The sequence below is a fragment of the Pseudoliparis swirei genome, chromosome 19, assembly GCF_029220125.1.
Source record: "Pseudoliparis swirei isolate HS2019 ecotype Mariana Trench chromosome 19, NWPU_hadal_v1, whole genome shotgun sequence".
NCBI lineage: Eukaryota > Metazoa > Chordata > Actinopteri > Perciformes > Liparidae > Pseudoliparis > Pseudoliparis swirei.
In genome coordinates, this window is record NC_079406.1 from 13,532,296 (window position 1) to 13,551,647 (window position 19,352).

A 19,352-nucleotide genomic window follows, 5' to 3' on the forward strand; every position below is an offset into this window, starting at 1 on the left:
ATCGTACCCTGACGAGACTGAGAAATCAGTGAGCGGGAGACACCAGCACGGTGGCTCAGTGGTTAGCACTGTCGCCTCACAGCAAGAAGGCTCTGGGTTCGAGTCCCGGTCATTCCAGGTCCTTTCTGTGTGGAGTTGGCATGTTCTCCTCGTGCCTGCGTGGGTTTCCTCCGGGTACTCCGGTTTCCCCCACCACCATAAAGACATGCACCGCAGCCTCACCCCGGTTCGTATGGATGAATGAATGTTGGTGGTGGTCGGAGGGGCCGGAGGCGCTGATTGGCTGCCACGCTTCCGTCAGTCTGCCCCAGGGCTGCTGTGGCTACTGATGTAGCTTACCACCACCGGGGTGACTGTGTGTGTGTATGACCTCTGGACTCTGTAAAGCGACTTCGGGTGCCTTGAGAAGCGCTTTATAAAATAAATTATTATTATTATTATTACCCAAATCAGAGGAGAGAAAACTATCAAATGGAATGAAGGAGAGGAGTGAGGCAAGCGGGACTGGATGTTGCGTAATAATATATGTATTCCTCATTAATGCGCTCGTGCACCAGTATGAGCAAAACGTGCATTGACTCACTCTGCTTTCCTCCCACTGTTCCAGGCCCTGCTGGAGACGCAAAGGGAGCTGCGCACCCGTGTGCCCAACTTCACCTTCAATCTGGGTTTCTCAGGGAAATTCTTTCATGCTGGTAAGATGCAGCCCGTGAAGGAAGCCTTTGCTACTGTTAATTCAAGCAGAGATAAGAACACGTACTTCACCAAAACAGATGACACCTATGTTTTGATTCACAATGTTTTAATTTCGCTACTCCACTTCTTCCCCTTCATGCCCTGACTTAATTTATTCTGCCGTTAATCTCCCACATGCTCCTCTCTAATGTTTGAACGACTTCCATTTCCTCCCATATCCCATTTGACCTTTGTCCCCCCCTCCATCGCCTCCCTCCTTTACACCTCTGTCGTGTCCAGGATCTGATGAGGAGGACCTGGGAGACGACCTGCTGCTTTACTACGTGAAGGAGTTTTGGTGGTTCCCTCACATGTGGAGCCACATGCAGCCCCATCTATTCCACAACCAGTCGGTGCTGGCCGAGCAGATGTTGCTCAACAAGAAATTTGCCGTGGTGAGTCACAGGGGGCGAAGGTCAGATCACAGCTTTGGGTGAGCTGTACTTCATATCTCATTTTCCTTGTTCAAATAGCGGTCTCAGGCAAGCTGTTTATGCTTTTTACAAGCTAGAATCTGTAAGAGTTGAGTCCTCGTTGATTTGACAATACCTGTGGTAACCAAGGCAACAGCAAGTTTGGTGCTACAGTAAAGACTCGTACTTAGTCAGGAATACAGGGAGAGCAACTGGTGTATCTGTTTGCTGTGCAGCCAAACAAAGTCACGCTGTTTATATTTCAGGTCAAACATGTTTGCAACCTTCAGACGTCACGCTGCACACAACAGGCGTTCACAGTGACGTTTGTTAGGTTGGAACAAACAGAGGGGACGGAAATGACATTGACTTTGTTCGCCTTTTTTTCCGCCAGAATTAGCATTGGCAACGACCGTAAGGGAGCGAATAGTAAACGGTGTGAAAATTGTGTTTTTCTTGTGAATCCCTCCTGTGAATGTCGGCTTTCTGAATCCAGTGTGGGAGAAGTGGGCTCCACCGCCACCAAGAAAAACAAAAGCATTCAGTGGCTATTGTGGCAAATGTCTTGACCTTAAATATTTCTTGGGTTTTATTTCATGAAAATCTTGAGGATACTATTATAGCTTTATTATGATGGGTTGACCTTTTTAATGATCTCTTTTTCTCGCCTCCCAACTCTTACTCATGTCTTCAACCTCTAGGCGCATGGGATCCCCACTAACATGGGTTATGCGGTGGCGCCCCACCACTCTGGCGTCTACCCTGTCCACATGCAGCTGTACGACGCCTGGAAGAAGGTGTGGGGCATTAAGGTGACCAGCACGGAGGAATACCCCCACCTGAAGCCTGCCCGCTTTCGGAGAGGTTTCAGCCACAGCGGCATCAGCGTAAGACCACGTCTCATCCACATCGAGCATCCACAAGGCCTCATTGTCGAGTTACCTCTGGCCCGTTGCTTCTCCCCCACTTGTCTTCTCGACATCCATTATCTTTTCAGCTAATAGCCCCTTATAGGGTTCTCTTACTCCAACAACATATATATTATCCTTCATTCATTCATTATCTCGCCGTCTCCACCCCCTCCAGTTCTTTTTACTCATTATCTCTCAGGACCAGCGGCTACTCTCCATCCTGCATGTTTCCCTCAGCCTCCTTTCCTCGCCGCCTCTGCTTTTCTTACGTCTTGTCTCCAAAGATACAGAGCAGAATCTTAATGTCACTACGGTACACCACTGAGGCAATCATCTCATTAGTCAAGCTGGGCTGTTGTGTTCTTCTAAGTATGAGATGATGGGGGCGAAAGTCAAGTGAACCAGTCTTGCTCGAGTCCCCTGTCCGAGTAGTGCTGCCCAGCCGGCCTCAGCACCACAACTAGCACCAGTCTGCTCGCAACCAATCACTGAAATGTCAACACCACCCCAAAGAAACTTCACTCCATTCAACTTCACAGCCGATGCTGAATAAAATAGCCACGAGAGCAGAATTAAAGTTGGCAGAATTCAAGTTGAATAGATAACATTCAAGAGGTTTGGTAAAAGGAAGAAGAAATCTAATCTATGTCATTCCCGGGTTGACCTTCAGCGCTGATAGCAAACGGTGCATCCTCGATGCAGTTCCTTTGTAGCGTTGGCATTCAGTCGGCCCGTGTGGTCTCAGAGCTCTACAACCGTCCTTCAGATAGCGCTGCAGTCTGAATGGACAGTCTGCACTGCTTACTGATGATTGATATTCAGTTCCCCTGACTCTAAAAACTGTAAACGCATTTCCACCAATTTCCATATAGACTTGGAGTGAATAAGGGGTTTGCTTTGGCTAGATGAGCTGCATAATATGAATGTTATTGAGAGCAAACAATGTGTGGGGTAACCGCCTGGAGTCCTGACGGCTCCGCGCTCAGCGGAGGGCTGATGGTGTTTGTGGTTTGTTGGTGTGAATGCATTTCTTTGTGATTTCCTTATCAATGTATTTGTGAATTATTTTTTTCGTAAAAAAAAAAAAAAATCCTTTTGGTGACTTTGTGTTGATATGACAGGTGCTGCCCAGGCAGACGTGTGGTCTCTTCACACACACCATCTTCTATAAAGACTACCCGGGCAGTCCGAATGAACTGGACAAGCTCATCAATGGAGGAGAACTCTTCCTCACAGTTTTGCTGAACCCTGTGAGTCAACTGCATATCCACAAGGCGCAGCCTTTGTCTTGCTCACTTGGAAACCCGTTCAACTGGCAGCTTACATTGAAATCTAAATGAGGGATGGGACAGTGACTCAGCAGTGACTCACGCAGTGATGTCTGCATCGTGCTTTCTCTTTTTACACCACTGTGAAAGCTTCTTTTATTGGAGCTTCACTTTTGAGATGATAAAACAGGTTACAATTATGTACAGCATGACAGATATTGTAATACATGTATGTCTCAATTACTTTAAGAAAAACTAAACTATGGAATAATGAGCCTTTTTTTTAAACAATTTGATTATTGTTTGGTCTTTTCCTTCCATCAAGTTCTCCACCACTTTACCATGAAGTGCATTCGTATAAGAATGAAAGGGAAGCAATTACGCTTGTATTTTGAGTGTCCTGTCGGTGACACTGCCTTAGTTAGATGATAGGTTCTGGATTTAAAAAAATATATATATACATAATATATTTATGTCATTATCGATATAATGTGTTTAGTATTTCCTTGATAAATCCGTTCATTGTTTAATCCATCATAACATAGCAAAAACATATGACATATAGGATTGCCTAGATCTCAATGTGACGTCTTCATTAGTATTTTTTGACAACGTGCCGTTGACACAGTTGATACCACCCATCCCCGATGTATAAGCATATTGAGTTTGCCTTCATCCACTTTAATAACACTTTTTATGCTTGCCCCATCACAGATCAGTATCTTCATGACCCATCTGTCCAACTATGGCAATGACCGCCTCGGCCTGTACACCTTTAAAAGCCTGGTGATGTTCCTCCAGACGTGGACCAACCTGAAGCTGGAGACCCTGTCGCCTGTTCAGCTCTCTCAGAAGTACTTCAGCCTCTTCCCCTCTGAGAGAGATCCACTCTGGCAGGTGATGGTGACATCATTTATTTATAGATTTATTGCATATAAAATTTGCATTAAGTAGTAATTTTTTTGACAGCTTTCAGTTGAATACTGCAATAATGAACCCATATTGCAGACGAGGGTACTGTATAACACACATTGTATCCCTTAAATATGACATTAAACAGTAATAGCTTGAATCTTTTCCTATAATGACTTTGGTAATGAGTAATACGTTGTTTAATGGATGGATGGAGAGCAATGTTGTTACTCATTATATATTGTATTAAATGCATCTCATGTGTTAACTAGTCCTGGACAAACCTGCTTTCTCTTGTATTGTTAAATTGCCGTATTTGTGAGGACTCTGTAGAAACCAGACATAAAACAAATCGAGTGTTTATCTCTTTGTGGCTACAGGATCCATGTGAGGACAAAAGACACAAGGACATCTGGTCCAAAGAGAAAACATGTGACCGCTTCCCCAAACTGCTTGTCATCGGGCCCCAGAAGACAGGTGAGAAGCGGGGCTTCAGCACCACCTGCAGGAGGAATCTGGAAGTTATTTAATCAGAAGTTCATCAGTCAGTTCTTGGCAGAAGTCGGGGCCATGTTCAGAGTGGTTTAAATGCTGCTGTTGTTTACGTTGCGTGTTAATCTTAAAATGGGATGTACACTCCCATAAAACCCTTTTTCTCTGTTCTTCCACTCTTTCTCGTCTTCATCACTTGTTCTTTCTTTCTCCTCTCAGGGACGACAGCGCTCTACCTGTTTCTTGGAATGCACCCTGACCTGACTAGTAACTACCCGAGCAAGGAGACTTTTGAGGAGATCCAGTTCTTCAATGGGCACAACTACCACAGAGGCATCGACTGGTAAGTAGCTCACAGACGTTTGTCAAGTAGCCGTGCATGGCAACAGTTACCAAGCACATTGAACGAGCTTCATGCGCATGTTTTATTTTTGGTTTGGGTGTTTACTTGTTTTTGAAATTGAATTTCAGTTTCGCTGTGCTCACAAACTGATTGTGAGCACAGACTAGTTGTGGCTTGAGGAAGTAAAACTCTAAATTTTTAATACTAAACCTTAAAATATACAGGACACGTCTTAATACTACATCCCTGTAGGGACTGCAGGTGATATCGGTGTGCAACACATGTCAAGTTACGAAAACATGAAAGAACAGTTACAACAAATAATTTGATTTAATTCAGAAATTCTTATTGATTTTTTTTTTTTAACCCTAAGGTGGTAGGGGTGTTTTATTTCATGCAAATTAAATCAAGTAGCAAATGATGCCAAGACCCCACTCGACAACAAATATACTCATTAGTGAAATTCCTAAGAGCAAGACCAGTGGCACAATCAACACCTATTTAGTGAGACCTTCAATGTTTGGAGTTTCCTGGAGGTGTAATTGATGTGAAACCGACACCAACAAGACGCTTCATGCATCACAGCAAAAAGAGTCCAACACAAAATTTACTTGGTGGGCTTGATAGTTATGTCGTAAGTGCTGCTTGATGATTTTTTCCCTTGTATACAAGGTGACAAGCTGATGCACATGGCCGATCACTCGCGTAGCGCACAGGAAGATTATTCTTATCTACGGAGAGCAAAATGGACCAGATCAACTACGGCTGCTTGTAACGCTGTGTGTGTGCGTGTGTGTGTGTGTGTTTGCTGTGCGTAGGTATATGGAGTACTTCCCCCTGCCCTCCAACACCAGTTCAGACTACTACTTTGAGAAGAGTGCCAACTACTTTGACTCTGAGGTGGCTGCTCAGAGGGCTGCGGCTCTCCTGCCCAAAGCCAAGATCATCACCATCCTCATCAACCCAGCGGACAGAGCTTACTCTTGGTACCAGGTCAGTCGCAGGCAACGGCAAACTAATAACACGAGCACCTGTTCACGAAAAACACCGTAATAAAATGAGATTTATTTGACTCGCCTCTCTGCCGGCCCACAGCACCAAAGAGCCCACGATGACCCGGTGGCATTGAAGTACTCCTTCCGTGATGTCATCACCGCAGGCCACGACGCTCCGGTCAAACTCCGGGTCCTGCAGAACCGCTGTCTGGTGCCAGGCTGGTACGCCATCCACTTGGAGCGCTGGCTCAACTTCTACCACTCCAGCCAGGTACCGTGCTGGCGGGCAGCATGCCGTTACAGACTTTATAGGTGGCTGGCTATTAGGCTATCTATTAGCCGATCCTTTAATGTAGACTTTTTTTTTCAGTTAGCCATTGTGGTAAAAGAAAGAACATCTGTATTTTCTATATTTTCATGAAATGATTTAATGATGACGTTTCACAGCTGTTGACATAGCAGCTCCTGTTCTGACTGTTGGTTGCGGTTTGTGTGTCTCACCCAGCTGTTAGTCTTGGATGGACAGATGCTGAAGACTGAGCCTGCTTCAATCATGGATAAAATCCAGAAGTATCTGGCCCCGGTCAACGTCATCAACTACCACAAGATCCTAGCGTGAGCATCACCTTTCACTGTAAACCATGTGCAGAGTCATTTCTTCAACTGCCATGTTTACAGATTGTTTTATAGCTTTAGACTCAGAAACGACAGACATTTAGTTTTGTTTGGCACTTTTCAACACTTGTGTTTCAAATGCAACTGAAACAAAGCAGATACACAAGACTTGGTTTTATTCATCTGGTAGAAATCATGTCTCGCTATGAATCATTTGTTTGACTGGGTAAAGATGCCAACCATGAACTGCATCATCCCAGTTTCCTGTCATCCTTCTACTGATGCTGTTTCATAAAAATGTCCCAAAATTGCTTCAAATTGTGTTTTTGTTTTTAATGCAACTGTAAGGAGGAGTTGTGATGGGTTACAGTGGATTTGAACTCCAAAGTAAGTGCTCTGTAGTTCACACTTCTTTTATGCATGGACAGGTTCGACCCTAAGAAAGGGTTCTGGTGTCAGCTGCTGGAGGGAGGGAAGACCAAGTGTTTGGGGAAGAATAAAGGGCGCAGGTACCCTGACATGGACCCGGAGGTATGAGAAATACGTTTTACCAGCTGTTATATTTCTACTTTTGCTAATCGTTTTTTCGAGGTCATTTCATCTTGTCTCCTTGTCTCCTTCAGTCCGAGGGCTTCCTTAGGAAGTACTATAGGGATCACAACATTGAGCTGTCCAAGCTGCTCTACAGGATGGGTCAGCTGCTGCCCAGCTGGCTCAGAGAAGAGCTGGTCCACACCAGGTAGCAGCACCACAGGGGGAGACCACAGCTCCACACACTGAACTCCACCCTGCTGGGGAAGCCTGAAATGTTGAAGATCCCAAATAGTCTTGAAAGGGACTGATATTTATCAAAAATTGAGGATGGGATGTCCAACCAGAACTCAAAACTTAACTGTGATCTTCCCAAATGATCAGTAGTGGATGATGATCAAGAAGAGAGCGAAGTTGCTTTGAGCAGCTGTTGGCGCTCCCCTCTCTCCCCGAGCTTCCAGGAGCTGTTACTCCCCTGCAGGACAAACCAGAACCATGGAAGTCCGAGTGATGGCCTCCGCTGTGTCCAGCAGAAGAAGCAAAGGCTCAGTGTATGGTGCATAGGAGGGGCCTTCACATCCCTGCTCTCCTTAAACAAACATCTCTTCTTCACATGGATTTCAGCTTTAAAATGAAAGGAAGGAAAACGGACTCGCTCGAGCGGTCTTCACGGTTTCACCTCTGGAAGACATGTGGAAAAGATTAACACAAGTTCACCTGTGTCTCCAGCGAAGAGTTGTTGTGTTTGGAGCACATGAAAACAGGCAACTTAACCTTGACTTAAATGGATGACAGCCTGGTTGACAGAGAGACAAAGGTGGCAAATGCCGTTGACATAAAGTGTGAATAAGTGTTTGAACGAGAGAAAAATGAGACATCTGGAGTCTTGACTCAGGCTGCATGTTGTAGCCTTATTCGACGGGCCTTGGTTGTATCTAGTTATCGCATTTACAAGTGCCAGGACAGAATCTTCATTGAAATATTACCATGTGGATTTTTAAGGGTTCCTTTTTTATAAAGTTTTATGTTTTCTTTACTTTCCTCAGATTTTTGTTTTAACGTTTCTATAATGCGGAAGGCAATGCATTATTGTAGAATGTACCAAAACTAAACATTTTAGCTCAGTTTTCTCATGCCGGCCGGATGTACAGAAGTGTTAAACTGTTCGGCTCAGCCTCCTGTGTAGTCAGTTTAGACCAAGTAGTCGGCTCAAGCAGGAGCAGTAGGATATATATATATATATATATCTATATCGCAGTAGGATATATATATATATAGATAATGTTGAAAGCACAATATTTAAGGCACTCGAGTGAACATCGCTTCTGAACATACAGGTTACTGGAAAGCACACTAACAAAATGGATCCTCCTACAGTCTGTGAAGAAGATCATAAGCTAGCTACTGTATGTTTAATGACACATTGTGGTCAGAGAGATTCAGATAGTGTACAGAACAAGGTTGGGCTTTTCAAATCAGTTTTTAGCATTGGATTGTTTTTATTGATGTCAGAACTGTATACTTTATTTCATTTCATTTATTAGATCATTTTAAGTTTTGAGGGGGGAATACTGTCTCTGGGAAAAACGTTAGAAGTTGCCGGGCAGAACAACAGTATGCCCATTGAGACCAGACAGACATTTGGTTGTCGGTTAAGGTGTTACCACTGCAACTACATGTCAAGCATAGATAACAAAAAGCTGCTCTCTTTGCAATAGTTTTGTACAATGTTTTGATGTAATATCAATGCACATGTTGATCCTTTCATTTCCCGACTTTGTAATGTACATTATACGCAACCCTCGGTAGACCTAAATTATTGAATGTGTTTGGGTTTACACTTCATCAGCCCATTCCCGTAGTGTGAAATGTCCGTGCTGTGCTGAGGGGAGTTTGGATTGCCTCATCGGGCAGAGGTGTGTCGCTGCGATCGTTTCCTCTCACTGCCAACTATTGTACGCAGGTACTGAGTCTCCATATAAAGTATTAAGTGATAACGCATAACAGCAATGATGGTACTAATCTCCTGGACTGTATGATAAAGATTTGTAATTGTTGTCAATAATTTTTACATTGTAACTAATATTGTCGGTGCTTTTTAATTTGCAAATAAAACACCACTGTATTTTTCAATAGTTTGATCTGGTTTCCCCTAATTTCTCAGTTGAAGTCCTACCTCTTTATTGGCAACACACTTATTTAATTGAGCTTTTAATTCAGTGCTAGCAGGATTATGGTGTCTATAGTGCAGGGATTTATTGAAATTGGCATCACACATGGGCTGGAATTTAGCTGAAAACAAAGTTGGTTTGTCTTTTAGTTTCACTTCATAATTGAGATGCAAAGAACCTGATTGTCAACATCACAAGAATAGACCGGTTCAACAGCAAAATACACTTTTGTGTTGCTCTTCTGAAGCGGAACTTGGCCCAGGGTGCATTGACATGCGGCTCGTGTTACTTTTATCTGTATTCCTAATTTGGTAAAACAGACTACCAAAAAGGTTTTCCTCTGTTGCTCCAGGACTTAAACATTGGCCAACGTATGATACCATGAATTGCAAAATGTCAGAGGAATAATGGATTCAAGTTTAAATACATAACTGAAATGCCTGTTTGCATTGTCACTACGGATACAAGTACATTTAAGTATTATAAAATATATTGTTGGGGTATTATTAGTATTGGTATGGAAGGAAGTATACTTGTATATGATGGTTGCCTTTTATTGTTTGCTTATTTCATTTTCCTGTATAGCACTTTTTGACCATGCTTAACTGAAAAGGTTTATTAGAAGTAGGCTATTTAGGAGTACACTTTATTTATGTAATATAAGTAGTATTTTTGTCATAACGTATTAGTAGTATTAAACCGACACGTTGGCTCAGAATGTGTGCAAACTATAGATAATATCCAGAACAACAAGTGAACTTTACTCCTTCACTGTTGTCTGCTTCCATCAACAAGTGACGGCAGTTATTAATTGACCAATCACAGCTCGCAAAGCTCTCGCCGATACACCCAGCTGCGCGTTCAAGGCGGTGGGACTTTCCACAGCCTTCACCTTTTTGAAGAACACGCCTGTGCTCCTTCCTCATTTCTAACATTTATCCAGCAAACTCGTCGGACTTTCGCTAGTTTCTTGCTTTAAAGTGAAGACGTTGAGGACAAACTCCCCAAACAGATGGCCGACTCTGCAGAAGATGCTCCCCTGGCCAGCGGGAGTCAGGCGGGGAGCGAAGAAGTCCTTCTTGCCCCTGCTGGACCCACAGGGTGAGTAGTCGGATGAACTGGACCTCATATCAGCAGCTGTTCGTCAGGAGCAGGACTCGGTTCACACCTTTGCTACGAAAGTACTCGTTCTTACTTGTGTAATTACGATATAAACCAAATATAAACGTGTTACACTTTAAGTTAGAAGCCCAGTTAATTTAATTTACAGGAATTACTTATTAATTAGCGGACTTTTTTCTGTGTTGTTATTATTATTATTATTATTATTATAAATATTATATAGATATAGAACCGCATCTTTTCTTTCCATCAGGTTAGTTGATGAAACAATAAGTGGATTTAGTTATTGCTTTCCAATCAGCTTTTAAAGCGTCGTTCGTCGTCTAACTTTAAATCTGACAGCGGCCTCGAAGTCGTCTGCCTGGTAACAGGTGTTGCCGCCATCATTAACAACAGCGAAAAAACATTGTCCAACGTCATACATTTAAACTTAGAGATAAATAAGATGTATGAACATTCCAAAATAAGTTTGTAATGTTTAAAACATGTTTCTTTATGAGGGATAAATGAGGGGTATCAAATGATACCCCTCATTTATCCCTCTCACGTAACTTGTTTTGTATTCAGTTTTAAATATATTCTCTGAAGATAAAATAGAACTAACAGACCAACATCCTATTAACAATCCTCAGTTAGATACGGTGCCATTGTTTACATACTGTACAATGAGCTTCTTGGTTGTAATTATTTTTTTGTTTCTGAAGCCACTATAAAATATAGATTTTGCACCCCTTTATCATTTTTAATAGGTATTATCTAGTAGTTATATGTGTACTTCATTACAACATCAATAATGTGTCTGCCTGGTAACAACTGATTAAGAGAATATATGTGTAGATATATATATATATGTATATATACACACTTATATATATGTATATATGTGTGTATATGTATATATGTACATAATATATATATATATATGTATATACGTACATAATATATATGTATATACTGTATGTATATATATAATTTTTCCCATGTTTTATTTCCATGTTCTTCTCTGCTGCTTTATCCTCACATAGTTTTCCATTGGTCTCTCTCAGGGGCTCCAACCGTTATGCCTTTAAGGTGGCAGGCCTGACAACCATTGCATGTCTGCTGCTGGCCAGCCTGGTCTTCACTGCCTACATGGTGTTCGACCAGAATCAGGAGATCCACTCACTGCAGAGAAACGTAGAAAGATTGGACAAACAGCTGACCCACTCATCCCAAGGTAGAAGGAAGCATGAAAGTCCCAATGACCAGGCAGGGTGGTCCGAGCCGTAATGTGTCACTAATGAGTAGTCTTTGTCAGACATGGAGGAGGAGGAGGTAGGAATAAGGAGGTGGACAAGGAAGTGAGAGTTTGCTTAAAGGAACTTGATATGAAAACTAAAACCTGGACAGAGAAACATGACATTTGCATCTGATTCAATTCAATTCAATTCAGTTTATTTGTATAGCCCAATTTCACAAATTACAAATTTGTCTCGGAGTGCTTTACAATCTGTACACATAAACATCCCTGCCCCAAAACCTCACATCGGACCAGGAAAAACTCCCAAATAACCCTTCAGGGGGAAAAAAGGGAAGAAACCTTCAGGAGAGCAACAGAGGAGGATCCCTCTCCAGGATGGACAGGTGCAATAGATGTAATGTGTACAGAAGGACAGATTTAGAGTTTAAATACATTCAATGAATATGACAGAGTGTATGAATAGTTCATAGTCTGCATATTCCACGATGGAGACCTCCACGATCCATCAGGCAGATGGCGGTAGAGAGGAGGAGTGGGCGGAGTCTCAACAGTGGGCGGAGTCTCAACAGGACAGTGGCGTAGTTGGTAGCAGGAATTCCACGACCCAGACCTCGATGATCCATCAGCAGATATGATCTATGCCGTCTCATAGGGTCCGATGACCCCATGAGACGTGAAGTCAAAAGGACTCCGGGGAGAAAGCAGAGTTAGTAACGTGTGATTGAGAGATGAAAATTCATCCTTAAGGAGAGAGAAAAGAGGAGAGAGGTACTCAGTGCATCCTAAAACGTCCCCCAGCAGCTATAAGCCTATAGCAGCATATCAAGGGGCTGGACCAGGTGAACCTGATTCAGCCCTAACTATACGCTCTGTCAAAGAGGAAAGTCTTAAGTCTACTCTTAAACGAGGTGACTGTGTCTGCCTCCCGGACTGAAATTGGAAGCTGGTTCCATAAAAGAGGAGCTTGATAACTAAAGGCTCTGGCTCCCATTCTACTTTTTAAGACTCTAGGAACTACAAGTAGTCCCGCATTTAGTGAGCGCAGCTCTCTAGTGGGCAATATGGTACTACAAGCTCCTTAAGATATGATGGTGCATCACCAATCAAGGCTTTGTACGTTAAGAGAAGAATTTTAAAAGTGATTCTTGATTTTACAGGGAGCCAGTGCAGAGCAGCTAGTGCAGGAGTGATGTGATCTCTTTTCTTAGTTTTAGTGAGAATACGAGCTGCAGCATTCTGGATCAACTGGAGGGACCTAAGAGACTTATTAGAGCAGCCTGATAATAAGGAGTTGCAGTAATCCAGTCTCGAAGTAACGAACGCGTGAACCAATTTTTCTGCATCTTTTTGAGACAAGATGTGCCTGATTTTTTAAATATTACGTAGATGAAAGAATGCAGTCCTTGAGATTTGCTTTACGTGGGAGTTAAAGGACAAGTCCCGATCAAAGATAACGCCAAGATTCTTTACAGTGGTGTTGGATGCCAGGGCAATGCCGTCTACAGAAACCACATCACCAGATAATTGATCTCTGAGGTGCTCAGGGCCGAGTAAAATTACTTCAGTTTTGTCTGAGTTTAACATCAAGAAGTTGCAGGTCATCCATGTTTTTATTGATGGATAAAAACATGGATGACCCCCTCCCCCCATGATTCATGGGGGGAGGGGTCAGCAAGTCGCTGTGTGAGTACCTCTGTTGATCTTGTAATTTAGAGCAGCATCATATGGAGTCACCATATTTCTCGAGCACTCACACGTCCGCTGTTGCTGTGATGAAACGCATACTTTAGAGGATTGATTATGTGTTGCCTGCATTTTATTCAGTTTTAATTTTATATTTATATGTTGGAATTCAGAGTATTTATTTATTCTGTGACGCATTAATCTTGTGTATTGTGATTTTAGACCAGGCATTAACCATGTGTGTGGTTAATAACACATAAAACAGATCACTTTATTAGCTTTCAGTAAAAACAAACAAAGTTGATCTCTTTTTTTGCAATGACATATATTTTGTTGTCTTTCTTTGCAAATTAATGAGCGTGTCTGTTTGCAGCTCAAAGAAACATGCGGCTACCCATCAAGAGTTTTCCTCTGCTGATGGACCTCACATTAGATGAGGACGCCAAGACATCTCTGACAGTAGGTTGACACAGGCTTTCTATCAAATAAAATCATTTAAACTATCTAGGTGGCAACAAGTTGTTCAAGATATTGAACTGGATGATGTATAATGGGAGAATATGTTTCAACAAGAATTCAAACATTATTTGATCAAAATATTCCCTCCCATCAGAAACTGCAGGACACCGTTGTCAGCGTGGAGAAACAGCTGAAGGATCTCATGCAGGTATGTTCTCCTTGTGTCCTGTGTGTGTCCTGTGTGTCCTGTGTGTCCTGTGTGTGTCCTGTGTGTCCTGTGTGTGTCCTGTGTGTCCTGTGTGTCCTGTGTGTCCTGTGTGTCCTGTGTGTCCTGTGTGTCCTGTGTGTGTCCTGTGTGTCCTGTGTGTCCTGTGTGTCTGTGTCCTGTGTGTCCTGTGTGTGCTGTGTGTCCTCTGTGTCCTGTGTGTGTCCTGTGTGTCCTGTGTGTCCTGTGTGTCCTGTGTGTCCTGTGTGTCCTCTGTGTCCTGTGTGTCCTGTGTGTCCTCTGTGTCCTGTGTGTCCTGTGTGTGTCCTGTGTGTCCTGTGTGTCCTGTGTGTCCTGTGTGTCCTGTGTGTGCTGTGTGTCCTGTGTGTCCTGTGTGTCCTGTGTGTCCTGTGTCCTGTGTGTGCTGTGTGTCCTGTGTGTCCTCTGTGTCCTGTGTGTCCTCTGTGTCCTGTGTGTCCTGTGTGTGCTGTGTGTCCTGTGTGTCCTGTGTGTGTCCTGTGTGTCCTGTGTGTGTCCTGTGTGTCCTGTGTGTCCTCTGTGTCCTGTGTGTCCTGTGTGTCCTGTGTGTGTCCTGTGTGTCCTGTGTGTGCTGTGTGTCCTGTGTGTCCTGTGTGTCCTGTGTGTCCTGTGTGTCCTCTGTGTCCTGTGTGTCCTGTGTGTCCTGTGTGTCCTGTGTGTGTCCTGTGTGTCCTGTGTGTCCTCTGTGTCCTGTGTGTCCTGTGTGTGCTGTGTGTCCTGTGTGTCCTCTGTGTCCTGTGTGTCCTGTGTGTCCTGTGTGTCCTGTGTGTCCTGTGTGTCCTGTGTGTCCTCTGTGTCCTGTGTGTCCTGTGTGTCCTGTGTGTCCTGTGTGTCCTGTGTGTCCTGTGTCCTGTGTGTCCTGTGTGTCCTGTGTGTCCTGTGTGTCCTGTGTGTCCTGTGTGTCCTGTGTGTCCTGTGTGTCCTGTGTGTGATGTGTGTCCTGTGTGTGTCCTGTGTGTCCTCTGTGTCCTGTGTGTCCTGTGTGTCCTGTGTGCTGTGTGTCCTGTGTGTCCTGTGTGTCCTGTGTGTGCTGTGTGTCCTGTGTGTCCTGTGTGTCCTGTGTGTGCTGTGTGTCCTGTGTGTCCTCTGTGTCCTGTGTGTCCTGTGTGTCCTGTGTGTGCTGTGTGTCCTGTGTGTCCTGTGTGTCCTGTGTCCTGTGTGTCCTGTGTGTGCTGTGTGCTGTGTGTCCTGTGTGTCCTGTGTGTCCTGTGTGTCCTGTGTGTCCTGTGTGTCCTGTGTGTCCTGTGTGTCCTGTGTGTCCTGTGTGTCCTGTGTGTCCTGTGTGTGTCCTGTGTGTCCTGTGTGTCCTGTGTGTGCTGTGTGTCCTGTGTGTCCTCTGTGTCCTGTGTGTCCTGTGTGTCCTCTGTGTGTGCTGTGTGTCCTGTGTGTCCTGTGTGTGCTGTGTGTCCTGTGTGTCCTGTGTGTCCTGTGTGTCCTGTGTGTGCTGTGTGTCCTATGTGTCCTGTGTGTCCTGTGTGTCCTCGCGTTGCTGATGTTGTCACTGAGCTCCGGTCGTGCTCTGAGCAGGACTCCCAGCTGCCGCAGTTCAACGAGACCTTCCTGGCCAACCTGCAGAGCCTGAAGCAGCACGTCAATGAGAGCGAGTGGAAGGTGACGCCTCACACACACTTACATGGACACCACCAAGACAGAGGTAGCCATGAATATATTGATTTGTATGAATTTATACATTTTGCTATTTGCAGAGCTTTGAGTCCTGGATGCGTTTCTGGCTGATCTTCCAGATGGCCCAGCAGAAACCTGCAACCCCAACACCAGGTTACTAGAACTTTCTTTTCTTTACATTTTAGTCCGTTAAATTAAATTCAGTTTATTTTATACAGCCCAGAAGCACACATTTGTCTTAGAGAGCTCCGGCGAAGAAGTCGAGTTCGTAATGTGCAATGAAGAGACGTGAATTCGTCCAGAAAGAGAGAGAGAACCCAATATGAGGCACTCACCATAGTTGATGTTCTCATCCAGACACGCGTAATTATATCATTCAATAGGTAGTAATAATAATAATAATGTTGTTGTCTGCACTGTTGATGGTGAAATTTAAAGAAAATATTCATTGTCCTCTACTAATTCCATCCCTCAGCCCCTGTGATCAAGACCAAATGCCAGACGGGTGCACTAACTGGAGCCATCGGTTTCTACAAGCCCCAGTGTGACGAGCAGGGCGGCTACAAGCCCATGCAGTGCTGGTCCCCCACCGGCTACTGCTGGTGTGTGGACCTGACCGGCACGGCCATCGAGGGCACCCGCATGCGCGGTCGCCCCGACTGTCAGACAGGTAGGAGACACGGATGAAGGATTCAACGCGACGTCCGTAGCTTCACGTGAATCATGAAGTTAATTTCCCCGTTTTCTTCCCCTCAGCTCAGCCTAGCCGCAGGATGCTTCCACCCACGCTGCTGCTGAAGAATCAGCGTTGATGGTGAGAATATTAGTTTTTTTAGTGGATTAGAGGTTTTATTTTGGAACCGCCAAGATGCAAAAACTGGCACAGTTATTGAAACCACTAACTCAACCACTGTATTGACCAGGTATGATAAACCATAAGCCGATTGTCTGCTTTACACTAAGAAATTCTGAAACTGACTTTATTGATAAAACTACAAACAGTTATCTACATCAGACACATCATTTAAAAACTAAAAACCTGTGTGTGCAAAACACAACCATTGAAATACCACACTCACTCATCAATTACCTGCACCCAGAATACACCTGAAACCAATTAGATCAGTTATGAACACAAGCTTGAACTCTATAAATTGGACTCTAGGGTGCACAACAAGGGAGAGCGTTAGAGGACTGTAAATGCAATATCAGGATCAGGTTACTTGATTTGTACCCATGGGTAGACATGGTATTGTTGTATCCTGTATTGTTATTACAATATACTGTATTTGGTCTACAGTAACAGACAAATCTTCAAGTAAAGTTCTTACATTAAAACCATTGTAGCTATTTGTTTTGCATGAAATGTTATATATTTTGTGTTTATGTTTTTGGGTGTAAGATAATAACAAATAGGGCCCAGTTGCAGGAATTATTTTAGCAATTGCAAAAATCTGTTTAGATGTTCACTCACAAGCTACACGTCATCACATGTTGTACTCATTTTTTCTTTCTCCAGATTAGTGAAACAAATGGAGCAGAAGACATGCGACCAAGTTTTGCCGACAGTTATTGTTTGATTTGCTAATCAGTTTGTGCACTTCCATGTAATTTGTCATTTGAACTATTTTGCTGGCTGCTTGAAATCAAATCAACATAGGCCTCTCAGTGTATTGCTTTTAAGGTTTAATCGTTGTGTCTTTTCTAACAGACACATTTTGGAAGTGTTCTTGACATTTTAATCTTTATTCATATAATCACATATGTCTGCCTGTACCCAACCACAATGGAGGAACAGCTGTTTGTTTATGGTGCATACAGTATTGAAACATTACATTTAAAACACGTTAACAGCCAGAATCTTTAACCCAACAGTGTCGATTGTTAAGTGTCTTGCTCAAGGACATATCAACTAGGGCAGGGATCGAACAGCTGATCCCCTGATTGAAAGACAGACCTGCTGACAACATGGCATAGTCACCCGACAATTTGCAACATAAATGTTTTTCAATGCTGTGAGCATCGCAAATAAACCCCAGATAAATAAAACTCAAACTATCTGCATGGCTATATACAAGTTTAGTTTCTTTGAAATTTGGGTGAGCGTTCAACAAGATTGTGAACTAATGCAATACCGACTAATAATGATGTTTGTGATAAGAAGGTTCAATAAAGTTTTCTGACACAATATTTGCCTTGTTAACTTCTACCTAATAAGAGTCCCTCACACTGCTCACTTACTTCTTCCATCCGCTCTTAGTTTAAAGTTTCACTTTTCATTGACGCATGCTGGACTCACTTAGTTTTAGACGTTTGCTGTTCAATAAATTAAAACATACACAAACAGAACAATCAACCAGTAATTTATAGATACAGTCTGACCTTTTCATGACATATGGCATATATGTGTATATAGTCATGAAATATAGTGTCATGTTGGCAGACTGACATTAAAGCACAAAGCCACGACTTACCACAGGTACTATGAACTAGAAAAAGCATTTCCTGCTGAAAATGTGTTGGAATGCTAACATTTGAAATACTTAAGCTGAAATAAAAAAGACAACAGCTGAAAATAGCAGAAAATTGCTGAAAATTCTAAAAAAGGGAAACTTCCTGCTGAAAGCGTTGAAGCACAAACACATTGACATGAACTGAACATCCTGGCAGTGGAAATGTATAACTGAAAAAGATAAGCAAAACTCTATTGTCTAAATATTCAAAGATATGAATCACAATCCAAGAAATAGGAGAGGGAAAAAGTCAGACAGAGAGAAAAAGAGAGAAAGAAAGAAATTGAGAGAGAGGAGAAAGATACAACTAGAAAATGTCGCAATACATTTAGATGGTGTGGCTAACACATCAAACTAAAACGGGGACAGTTAAATAACTATAAGAGTTATCAATAAAAGCTGAATGATAAAGTTATAGCTCACAATTCTGCCAACATTTTAAAGGTGGAATTGTTCCTTTAGCTGAATGTATGCTGATATTGTAAGCTTTTAAAGTTGAAAAGGTTTAAGCGGATTTAAAGATTTCCACCATTGGATCCCATTCATTTTTTATTCCATAAAGAAATCAATCATTTGGAAATTTGAAAGGATAACAAATATTTGAAAATATACTGTAATAGGTGAAGGCTATGTGAACATTACACAAATTAAATGATTGAATTTGCTGAAAATATTAAGATACTGTAAGCTTTTTAAAGTTGACGATTTTTTTTCCATAGGATCTAATGAATTTAAAAGAAATAAAAGTATTTAAAAATACAAACATTTTAAACATTTGAAATATGAAAAGTAATTCCCCTCTACACCACTTGGTTTACACAGTTGGTTTAGAAGCCTGTATTTACTTTGATGGTCTGGTGTTACAAACACTAGAGCACATACACACACATATGTTGTATGTTTAAAAAAAAATGTTTATGGCCTTTCATCTAAAATAGTATTCAGAGATAGAATCAAAACATTCAAGGTTTCACTCCATCATAGCACCACCTACTGGCAAAAGGAAGTCAGTATTATGTGACAAACAATCTCATTTACATGACATGCACATGATGTTGTCTACACTTGTTATAGAGCTT

At 42.6% G+C, this 19,352-nt stretch overlaps 2 protein-coding genes across 3 annotated transcripts in view; both read left to right on the plus strand.

Moving 5' to 3' along the window:
- LOC130209463 (bifunctional heparan sulfate N-deacetylase/N-sulfotransferase 1-like) overlaps nt 1-9,350 on the plus strand; it is a 40,869-nt gene extending 31,519 nt beyond the window's left edge. For both annotated transcript variants that reach the window (XM_056439140.1, XM_056439141.1), the window contains exons 4-15: nt 608-695; nt 976-1,130; nt 1,850-2,035; nt 3,181-3,309; nt 4,042-4,224; nt 4,620-4,716; nt 4,951-5,074; nt 5,893-6,067; nt 6,170-6,340; nt 6,575-6,684; nt 7,113-7,215; nt 7,308-9,350. In XM_056439140.1, coding sequence (XP_056295115.1) covers nt 608-695; nt 976-1,130; nt 1,850-2,035; nt 3,181-3,309; nt 4,042-4,224; nt 4,620-4,716; nt 4,951-5,074; nt 5,893-6,067; nt 6,170-6,340; nt 6,575-6,684; nt 7,113-7,215; nt 7,308-7,427 — 1,641 coding nt within the window. In that variant the 3' untranslated portion in view covers nt 7,428-9,350. The remainder of the gene's footprint in view (nt 1-607; nt 696-975; nt 1,131-1,849; nt 2,036-3,180; nt 3,310-4,041; nt 4,225-4,619; nt 4,717-4,950; nt 5,075-5,892; nt 6,068-6,169; nt 6,341-6,574; nt 6,685-7,112; nt 7,216-7,307) is intronic.
- Nucleotides 9,351-10,267: 917 nt separating this feature from the next.
- cd74a (CD74 molecule, major histocompatibility complex, class II invariant chain a) lies at nt 10,268-17,948 on the plus strand. The gene is made up of 9 exons (XM_056439276.1): nt 10,268-10,487; nt 11,555-11,724; nt 13,805-13,890; nt 14,045-14,098; nt 15,662-15,745; nt 15,841-15,913; nt 16,236-16,430; nt 16,517-16,574; nt 17,280-17,948. The coding sequence occupies exons 1-8, from the start codon at nt 10,399-10,401 to the stop codon at nt 16,570-16,572; spliced, it is 807 nt and encodes a 268-aa protein (XP_056295251.1). The 5' UTR covers nt 10,268-10,398; the 3' UTR covers nt 16,573-16,574; nt 17,280-17,948.
- Nucleotides 17,949-19,352: the final 1,404 nt, after the last annotated feature.

What these genes read in the sequence shown, in the direction of transcription:
- cd74a (XM_056439276.1), top strand. Translation starts at nt 10,399, where the DNA reads ATGGCCGACTCTGCAGAAGATGCTCCCCTGGCCAGCGGGAGTCAGGCG. An exon ending in GCCCCTGCTGGACCCACAGG is followed by an intron (nt 10,488 to 11,554) that starts GTGAGTAGTCGG and finishes GGTCTCTCTCAG; the next exon opens with GGGCTCCAACCGTTATGCCT. An exon ending in AGCTGAAGGATCTCATGCAG is followed by an intron (nt 14,099 to 15,661) that starts GTATGTTCTCCT and finishes TGCTCTGAGCAG; the next exon opens with GACTCCCAGCTGCCGCAGTT.